The 10,691-nt window shown below is 35.5% G+C and overlaps 1 protein-coding gene across 3 annotated transcripts; it reads left to right on the top strand.

The window, feature by feature from the left end:
• Positions 1 to 4,279: 4,279 nt before the first annotated feature.
• GPR22 (G protein-coupled receptor 22) lies at positions 4,280 to 10,366 on the top strand. Of its 3 annotated transcripts, XM_009574552.1 has the most exons (3): positions 4,290 to 4,332; positions 4,480 to 4,734; positions 8,772 to 10,366. In XM_009574552.1, exon 3 carries the CDS (start codon positions 8,797 to 8,799, stop codon positions 10,096 to 10,098), a length of 1,302 nt encoding a protein of 433 aa, XP_009572847.1. In that variant the 5' UTR covers positions 4,290 to 4,332; positions 4,480 to 4,734; positions 8,772 to 8,796; the 3' UTR covers positions 10,099 to 10,366. The 3 variants fall into 3 exon arrangements, with proteins under 3 accessions (XP_009572846.1, XP_009572847.1, XP_009572848.1); XM_009574551.1 differs by having other exon boundaries at positions 4,280 to 4,734; XM_009574553.1 differs by lacking the exons at positions 4,290 to 4,332; positions 4,480 to 4,734 and adding an exon at positions 6,753 to 6,784.
• The last annotated feature ends 325 nt before the right edge of the window (positions 10,367 to 10,691 follow it).

Genomic DNA, 10,691 nt, shown 5'->3' with positions numbered 1-10,691 from the left:
TACAGAATATATATAGTATTATAATATATTTTATATATATGGGTTTTATATAATATATTTTCTAACTATTTAAAAATACTTGTCTTTGTGTTGCTTCCAAAGGTGTACATCTTTGCAAATACCACAGGAAGCACAATGAAATGATATATAATTAAGCTGGAAAATCCAAATTTTTTTAAATCTATGGAGGTAATTCTAAAATGGAGAAACCGAGATCAACAGTGTCCCTTGTGTAGGAATGTTTTCTGGCAAGAGAAAAATAGAAGTTAGAAATGCAAAAAATCCCCAAACCCAACCTAAATAAGTCATTATAAAAATAACAAAACAAAGAAAGCTGTATAGCAATCAACAATCAGGGAGAAAAGAAAATAAACATTAAGAATAGGACACTGAATGGAAAATTAATTTTGTGGATGTCAGTCTTTACTACAGAAAAGGAGTAACAGTCTTAGAACCGTTCTCAATAGATTAAAGAAACAAGAATAAAGTACTTGTGTCAAAAGAAAGAAAAGACTGCATTACCATCAGAGTCAGAATGGTACTTAGGTACAAATTCTAGCAGAATTTTTGTCATCTATTCAGCATATCATTCTTAATCAATAATAAAACCCTTTACAACTAGAATTTGTACACTGGACAGAAGTCAGATTTATACCTTTTCAACATAAAAGCATGCTGCAGCACGATCCAGGCCAGCAAGCCATAATTTCAGTATCAGGTAAAACAGAACACCTTGACAAATCCAGTATAACAAGGGCACGTCAGTACAACTCCTGAACCCAAACTGCTATTATCCACTGTTTATTTTTCCTTGATACTATAAAAGTTACTGGATTTTCAACAACATTCTAACAAAGTTCTTTGCAAAGACTATTGAGGAAATTAAGATGCAACGAGGCAAGAAACACATTTTTAGAAAGATGCAACGAGGCAAGAAACACATTTTAGATATAGATCACAAGCTGCGAGAACAGATACAAACAATAAACTATCCAGAAGAGTTACACTAGAATTGGGCATCACACTGCCCAGTGTAGGTAACTGCAAGATACAGGAGGATCTATCCAGCTTGAATTGTGCCGGTGCACCATGTAAATAATGCTGAAGAACAATCCCAGGGCAAGATGTCCAAAATCACCCAATATTCATTTTCAAAAGCGACTTAAGCTCTAAAGAGATTATGTGTCACTGAAAAATTGGTACGAGTCAGGAGCCCAAGTCTCTTGCAAATATGAGAACAGATGACATTTTAGACCCAGAAGCAGTAAAATTCTAAATAGCCACTAAAAGAGCAGCAAGATTCAAACTAGGAAACAAGATGCACAGCCCAAAGAAAGAAACAGAAAGTGCTGCTGAAGCATTCAGGAGAGAGAATCGTAGAAACTGAAAAAAGAATGATGCAGAGAACAAGGGAAGTAAGCGGACAGTTTCCCAACTGTGCCAATAAAAATCTTCATGACTGTGCCTATTCTATGACACCTGGATGTTAAGACTGTGATAGGTTTATTTAAGCACAGAATGCTAAAGCTCCAAAATCAAGGACTCTGAGAAAACATCAGAACTGAGTACTTCATTTGGCCCTGCTAGACTAACGAGTCTTCTTAAAGTAAGCTTCTTTAAAAAACTGCAGTGCAAGAAGCTGCATTCAACTCACCAGCAGAGTTTAGGCATCCAGATCTACAAATGACCTACCACCCTTTCGGTATGCAGTAACAGTCGATGCTAGGACACCACCTCCTGTGTGTAGAAAGTAAGGCAGTAGATAAAAGATGGAAGACCACCAAGAAATACACTACAACTTCCAAATTTTTGGACTTCCTGCTCTCAGCAAAACAGAAAAACATACTCTAACAACAGTTATGACTCCTGAATTCAATTTAAAAATACTACAGGGGTGTATGCTATGGTAATTGCAGTTATCTATACTCCTGTGCACCCAGCATCTCTTTACATGCACATGCCTCTGTTCTCTTCCGCTCCACTCTGCTGCAAGCTCCTGCCTCTCTGCATTTATTTTCTCCCCACATCAGACCCAGCAGCCTCAACCCTTCACAGCTCTATTCTCTGTCACATTCTGGATCTCCCTCTCCCCTTGTGTTGCCGCTCTCAGTCCTAAGAACCTTCATCACCAATCTCCTGGTTTAAGACTCCTGCTGTTCCCCGGTATTTCTACCCTCTCATTACCCTTCCACCCCACTTTTCACTCCCCTAAAACCCAAAATACCAGTCAAATTCTTTCTCTTCCATTCTGTACTGATATAGAAGCAGGTATAAGAACAGCACATTTTTCTGTCTATGCTGGGTCTCTGCACATGGCTCTTTTTGCCCACTCTTCCCTATCTACCCTTTGAGGATGATGTCATCTGTTCACACCATCTTAACTAGCATCTGCACAGCAATGGCTTGTAAGCATGTCTATCCATCCACCTACTCCTGATTGCCTCCATATGGTACTGCTTCTTCTCCCGATTTTCTCTCCAGAAAACTTAAGCTTGATATGTTCACAACTCAGGTCCTTATCATTCCTCTCAAACACTTTCTGCAGATAAAACTTTTGCCATTATTGCCTCCTGTAATATAGGAAGGCTTTTGTGACCCCTTTGCCTGCATTTGAACCACATATCCATGCTATATCCAAAATCCTTTTACAATCTTCCTCCATCTATACACCTTTTTCCTTCTAACAGTACAGCTCATCCAATATCTCCATCTTTGTTCAGGCACACACTGAAGAATTAGAAAGGGAGATGGAGATTCAACTGTTTAAATTTAGACAGGCTTCTCTACTTATCCTAAGTCATACTGAAAGTGAAGCAAGTAAATCTCTTTAACATGTTAGTATTTATGCTTTCATTTCAGGAATCCTCTTTATCACGTCACCCTTAAGAGCTATGCTGGTATCACTGGTTTCAAGCTCTTGGGAGGCAGACGATACAGAGACAGCTCAAAGAGCTCCATCAGTTGCTACTCAGCATAGCCAGCTGGTACCTACTGATCTTTGTTCAAAGTTTCTGCAATTTTTATTTAGGTCTTTTCTGAATGTAAAAGAGTACGGAACAGGAAGCATGCTGGACGGATATGTAGCTATTTTAAAAAATAAATAAAGTATGCTGTTACCTAAAGATAAATAATATATTGGATGGCTGTCTGAGAGAAAAAGTGAAGAGAAGAAAATGCAACTGCATTTTATAATTGCATTAACAACTTAAAAACAGAGGACCCCATCAAAATTTGACCAAAAGTGCCATCTTAATATAGCTGCTTATGTAAGAACCATGCTTTTACATTTAGGACTTTGTATCAAACTTTAAAAAAAAAAATTCAAAAAAATCTTTAAAATCAAGAAAAAGAAAACAGAAAAAGCCCCACACCCCACACTTACTTGAGATGAAAAACTAACAGCGGAACATTTTATACTCGGATATTCTTAAATTACTTGCTTCAGCAGACCGATTTTTAAAAAATACTATTTTGTGTTGTATACTGAATTTATTTCCAAAGTTTATTTTAGTATTAGTACTAATTAAAACAGATATTGTGCTACACTTCTCTTATTCCTCATTATGTGGTTGTGAGCATTATTTATACTGATAGAACAGATTAATAAATAAGTTACAAAGCAAAAAAGTGAAAATGAAGACACCCCCTGCAAAGTGAAGGTCAAGAACATCATGCAAGACATCCTTACAAAAACCTGTGAAGTCTCTAGCAAAATTCATGTGGAACATACAAGATTTTTTTTAGAAGTTAACATTTCAACAAAATTAACAACCTACACTACTATACATACATTGTACATGGCGATAGATCATAAAAATATTTTTTTTTTTGATTCATGAATTAAACTGAATTATTAACCCATTTTAAGGGTCTGAATAATCTCTGTGAATCCTAATACAGATGCGGGTACCAACTTGTCCTGAATATAATCTGTTCAAGACAAGACTTAGAGGCAGTTCTATTTCAGAGATGTTCTTAGGACCAAAAAAAAAAAAAAATCACAAATGGAAAGCAGGCAAATTCAAACATAGATTGTTGGAAGCTTTTTAAGTAACAAACGTTTAATCCCATTTTTTTTTTCAGTGTCATGTGGTTTCCAGTGTACACAAAGTAAAGAGTGAAAAGGTAAAAATAAAACTGGCATATCCTTAATATATTCCAGAATTCATAAATCATTTGTAAATTTAGTCCTTTTATAAAAGACTCCTTATATAAATCGGGGGGGGAGGGGGCATCAATCCCATATATGAAGCACAATTTAAGCCCAACATCACTGACCAATCAAAATTAGTGAATGCACTGCATCTCTCTGCAGTGAGGAGAAGCGACAAGGTAGGCTGTCATTCTGCAAAAGCTGCCCATCGCAAGCTTTCCTCTCAGAAGCACTGCTTTTCTTTTTTAGAAAGCTTGAATCTCAGTGGTGTCTCTGGAGACAAGAAGCCTTCAGTATGTTAAATTACTTTCATTATGTATTTTCAGATGCTTATTGATTCTACAGTAGGAAGAGTGGGAGACTGCAGCAGCCTGTAAACCAGAACTAAAGCAGTTGTATACATTAGCAGTATGCTGAAACAATGGCACAGTACAGGCACAAATTTTCATTAAGGTCATTTTTTGAAGATATGCTTATTACCCTTTTTTTCCCTTCTACTCTGCTAACAAGTGAACAAAATGAATCCCTCCAACCTGGAACTGCTTCACCTGCATCGAGAATTTATGAAATCTTTAGTGGAGGTAAGATCTGTTCCTTATTATGGTATGCAGAATAAGCAACATTTAACAAAAAAATTGGAGAAAAAAGGGAAGAGATCAGATTCAACTTACATTAAGCACTAGAATCTTGTTATATTTGAGATCAGAAAATATTCAAATGCTATTTCCCCCTCCCCATTAAAAGCACAATGGTAATAAAATGTTATTTTGTATGAAAGTCTTGTAGAATATTAAGAACCTGTTTTGTTCATACAACATAAAGACAGTACAGTTTAAGCTAATACAATATTGGGGAAAAAAACCCACATAATGCAACCGGGAATATATTCTTCCTCCCTCAGCAGTATTTCCAAATATTGGCAGTTAAATGTGTTACAGATTTATTCAGTTACTCTTCGAAGGATCAGTCAGTCTGCAATTAGTGTATACTTACTGCTTTATGAAGATTGGCTAATATGACTAATCTCCGATTGCTCAAGAAATCCCCCTTTTTTGATGGGTTTTTTTTCAAACTTATTTCTTTCATTACCCTGTACATCCAAGCTGTTCATTAAAAACACGGACTTGCTAAACATTTATTTCAAGAAAAGAAATTATAACAGTGTGCAAGTTAAACAAAAACGTATTTCCTATAAAGCTCATTGACTCTGCTTAATTTCTCATTGGAAGACAAGAGACTTTTGTGTATAAACTACCTGCTCACAAGAGCTATAAAACTACATTTTCTAGCTCTAGTCACGGACACTCTACATCCAACAGTCAGGGATTTTTGTAACCTGCACTATTTGGAGAACAGGAAACTTGTCCGAAAAAACTAAATTCATGTAAGTTGACAGAGGAATTACATGATTTTATTAGCAAACAGTGAACACATTAACTGATTTTTTATGTAATCTATAAGATCCAATTTTAGACATCTTTTATTCATTAAATAAGTGATATTAGAAAATATATTCTTGCATTACTTTATTTTGAAATTATAAGCCCTACTTTTAACCTTCTTTTTCCTCCCCTTCACAAGGGCATGCAGCAACTAATTCAGTTTTACAACTGACAATATGAAGAATGCTGTTGACCGGGTATCTTTCTAGCTGTATGACCTACAAGCAGCAGGATGCATCACTAAAATGTATTCTTAAGACATAAAGGAATTAGAAACAAAACATGGAACACACTTGTATTACCATTTACGTGCACGACACTTCAACAATATACATGGAAGACTAACACATCTGCTCAGATTTTCATTAAAAGAAGAGCGCAATGATTGATTCTTAAAATGGTGAGCATTTCTTAAAGAGGGATTTATAATTTAAAACCAGAATTGTGGAAACTACTGATGCATGAAGAAACAATGAAACATGAATTCCCAAAAGGAGAATATGCATACTTCACCAGCAAGCTGAATAAGGGTTTAACCAAGCTTTTTGTATACTACTCATTAAATAACTTATTTGTCATAATGACTAATGGATATTTTTCTCTCAATCTTATGGTCTGTAATGTATTCTCCTTAAATGAAAATAAACCAAATTAGGTAACTCATGGTACTCTCAAAGCACATGAACTGGATTTTATGATGTATAGCAACTTCTCTGACTAAGCCATCACTCAAAAGTAATGAGCAGGAATATTACAGAAAGAAATACGCAACCATAAACTAAAGGATGTCTACATACACTCTGAACACAGAGATCAGAAATTTTTTTTTTAAACCTGGAAAATAAAGACAGGCTGCTACAAAATGCAACAGGGGAAAGAAATTAACATCACTTAAAAGAAGGTTTATTTGTTATTGCTGGCTTGAAACTCAGAACAGACACACAGAATATGCACTGGTCTGTAGAAGCATCTCAGGCAATTAAGAAGTCCCCATGCTTAATCAGAATTTTTTGCTGCTGAAGTGCTGGAACAAAAAAAAAGAAAAAAAAACCTGCAAGGAATGAAATAAGAGCCCAGCTACTTGGTTTCCAGGTTACAGTGCATGTCAAATATCTGTCAGTGACACCATGTATCAATTTATGACAAGCTGCTGCAATGATCTGAAAGGCCCTTGAGGCACAGAGAACAGGTAGGTCAGCAGTTGCATGCACCCCGCCTCTGCTCAGCATTTGCAAGGGAACAGGCACTGTCCAGAAAGGCGATGCATTGGGTAAATTCGCTCCCTGCCTTGACATCTCTGCTTTTATTTAACTGAAATCTAACCAATGCAACAAGGAGGTGATGTTTAACCTATTCATAAGACTTAGAACATCTGAAGTTTTCTGTTTTCACAAAATTTCAGCTGGCATAATGTTAGAGTTAAGATCATAATTTGTTTTAGCATATCTGCTTTTGATTTCCTCCTGGCTTTTGCTAATATGAAAGAACTCCATTTATCCAGTAACGCATTTGGAATGGTTTCTTGAAATCCATTCACAGCCAGGACAGTGTACACAGAGGAAATCGTATTCCTGAGGGTTAATATAAACCTAGTAGAGGTTCCCAAATTAGAAATTAAACAAAGCTTTTGAAATATTTCTCGTTTCATTTCACACTTGAGACTAATAAGTTCTAATTTACATCTTTTGTATCTAAGAGGCACATGTGAAATAACTGTTGAAGCATACCAAGAATTTTCATCATACAATTTGCAAGTAATAGTACTGTGCAATTGAGGCTTTTCAGAGCTGCAGATGAAATCCATTTGCATATTGTATCCCAAGTGTGCTTAATTCATACTTTCATTAAAAAAGAGCTCATTTTTGTTCACCTTAGTGCTACCCATTTTTAATGTATTCAGAATGGAACAAAGGTCCGCATTTAAATTTATTTTCATGCCAAGTACATCCCCTCTTACATTTAAAGCTACCTAAAAAAAAAAAAAAACAACCCCTCAAGTATCATAACAAGAAATTAAATAACCTCTCTTTTATTTATTCATTTCTTTACAAACTCAAGACCTGGCTGACAATATAAATAATACAAACATCAGGTATTACATGCAGATGCTACAACAACCTATCAGCATGTGTAAAACAAAGCAGATGAGCCACAAAATAAAAAATCTCCTAGATGTAATAAATGCTACTTTTTTTGAACCTAACTTATTCCTAAGACAAACATGTTATCTGTTGGATTTAATTGCAGTTTGTATTAAAAAACAAAAACAAAACCAAAATACCACCCCCAAAAAAACCCAAAAACCAAACCCAAAACCCTGAAAGAGATAATTTTCTTTTTAAGTATTATTTTCTAAAATTATTCCCTTAAATCTATTCTGGAAAAAAATTAAATACTCTTCCATTCCATGTAGGCACTGATTTCTTGAAGAAATTTAATATTCAAATCAGAAAAAGGAAATGTAGTATTTGCATAATAAACTCCAGTCCCCCAAACCCCCATAAGTTTTGCATTTGAAATTATATATACTTATATAAAATTTTTGTAGTGGTCAGTTTCATACATGTAGATGCACACAAGATAAAAGTGGACAGAAGTCTTCAAGCTCGGCAAAAATCTGCTGAATTATAGAACTTTAAGTTTCAGCCCACAACACTATTGCAAACTCTTCATAAGAAAGAGGCTCTTAAATTGCCATAAATAATTTAAATGTTCTTTTTATGATACATAAGCAACAGTGCTCCATGTTCCTATCACTTTCTTTTTCCACAAGAGCCTTTTAAAAATGGTCTCGAGTACTAATTTGTTAATACTTAACAACATTCTTCTAAAATGACCCTCAACGCAATACAAAGGCAATGCACAAGTATAGTTTATTCAACAAATGGGCCCTTTGTAAAAACCACATCACTATAAATAAAGCCTTGTCTCCCTAAGTGGAAGCTTTTCACTTTTTTTTTTTTTTTTAAACAACTCCTGCTTTCCTTTAAAAAGGAAAGACCTTATTCTAGATCCTCAGGCTTTTGAGTCCATGCCAACCAAAGCTCTAAACATACAGTAAATCAAGAGTTTGATAAGAATAGATGCTTTTCCTCCCTCCTTCTTCCCCAGCATTTATCTACAATAGGTGTTAAAAAAAGAAATCAAATAGTTCCATATTTTATTTCATCTTTCAGGAGAAAAAACAACTGCAACAAAAGAATGTGTTTCTCTCCCATTCTGGAAGTCAACATGCAGTCTGAATCTAACATTACAGTTCGAGATGCCATTGATGACATCGACACCAACATGTACCAACCACTGTCATATCCATTAAGCTTTCAAGTTTCTCTCACTGGATTTTTGATGTTAGAAATTGTTTTGGGACTTGGCAGCAACCTCACCGTGCTGGTACTTTACTGTATGAAATCCAACTTAATCAATTCTGTCAGTAACATAATTACAATGAACCTTCATGTACTTGATGTAATAATTTGTGTGGGATGTATTCCTCTAACTATAGTTATCCTTCTGCTTTCACTGGAGAGTAACACGGCTCTCATCTGCTGCTTCCATGAGGCTTGTGTCTCTTTTGCAAGCGTTTCAACTGCAATCAACGTCTTTGCTATCACTCTGGACCGATATGACATCTCCGTAAAACCTGCCAATCGAATTCTGACCATGGGAAGGGCTGTGATATTAATGACATCAATATGGATCATTTCACTTATTTCCTTCCTGATTCCTTTCATTGAAGTCAACTTTTTCAGTCTTCAAAGTGCAAGCACTTGGGAAAATAAGACACTTTTGTGCGTGAGTACAAACGAGTACCACACTGAGCTGGGAATGTACTATCACCTTCTTGTTCAGATTCCAATCTTTTTCTTCACTGTTATAGTAATGCTAATCACATACACCAAAATACTCCAGGCTCTAAATATTCGGATTGGTACAAGATTTACAACGGGACAAAAGAAGAAAGCTAGAAAGAAAAAAACTATTTCTTTGACCACTCAGCATGAGACTACGGACGTGTCCCACAGCAGTGGAGGAAGAAATGTCGTCTTTGGCGTAAGGACTTCTGTGTCTGTCATAATTGCTCTACGCCGAGCTGTAAAACGGCACCGGGAGCGACGAGAACGGCAAAAGAGAGTCTTCAGAATGTCCCTCTTGATTATCTCAACATTCCTTCTCTGCTGGACACCCATCTCTGTTTTAAACACCACCATCTTATGTTTGGGCCCAAGTGACCTTTTGGTAAAGTTGCGATTATGTTTTCTAGTAATGGCATACGGAACAACTATATTTCACCCTCTACTTTATGCATTCACAAGGCAAAAGTTTCAGAAAGTTCTGAAAAGTAAGATGAAAAAGCGAGTTGTTTCAATAGTGGAAGCAGATCCCATGCCAAATAATGCTGTAATACACAACTCATGGATAGAGCCTAAAAGGAACAAAAAGATTACCTTTGAAGACAATGAAGTAAGGCAGAAATGTTTAGTACCTCAGGTTGTCACTGACTAGATTTCAGTATTCACCAAAACACATCAAGCAGAATATTTGAACAAATTGTAGAAAAATACTGCCAAATAAGAAAAACTTTTTTTAACTATTGGCGAGACTGTAAATTTTCAATATATATGTTAAATAGAGTAGGTCTTGTATATTCAATTTCTTCATTATGTAAGATATATGTTGCATGGCCGTTTGTTAGCGTAACACCATGTGTATATTTGTCAAAAATATTCAAGTCCTCTTTTTTAGAAAATAAATAGCCTTAAAGAAGTGCAAACTTTTGAAAATATTTGTATGGCTCAGTTTCTCTGTAAATATAAAAGAATTTTTAAACAAAAATTCCACTCGGGAATACTTTTCTAATACACAAATTCAACATTTTGCATGATATGGTATTTTTAAATTTAATTCATAAACAGTATTGATCAGAGATATTCTGAATGCTATACAGCTACAACTTGGACACATTTTGACCTCATATTTAGATAGCTACTTATTTCAAATTTCTCCATCATGCAATTACCATGCATGTGTAGACAAAGCCATTTACGCGATGTCCTTCAATTAATGGTTCAGAATCAGTTCATTTCGATGGGGGGGGG

This window comes from Fulmarus glacialis, unplaced genomic scaffold (genome assembly GCF_000690835.1).
Source record: "Fulmarus glacialis isolate BGI_N327 unplaced genomic scaffold, ASM69083v1 scaffold46423, whole genome shotgun sequence".
Lineage (NCBI taxonomy): Eukaryota > Metazoa > Chordata > Aves > Procellariiformes > Procellariidae > Fulmarus > Fulmarus glacialis.
This window is presented reverse-complemented; position numbering and strand designations above follow the sequence as displayed.

Coding starts and splice junctions, on each gene's coding strand:
- GPR22 (XM_009574551.1), top strand. CDS start 8,797: ATGTGTTTCTCTCCCATTCTGGAAGTCAACATGCAGTCTGAATCTAAC.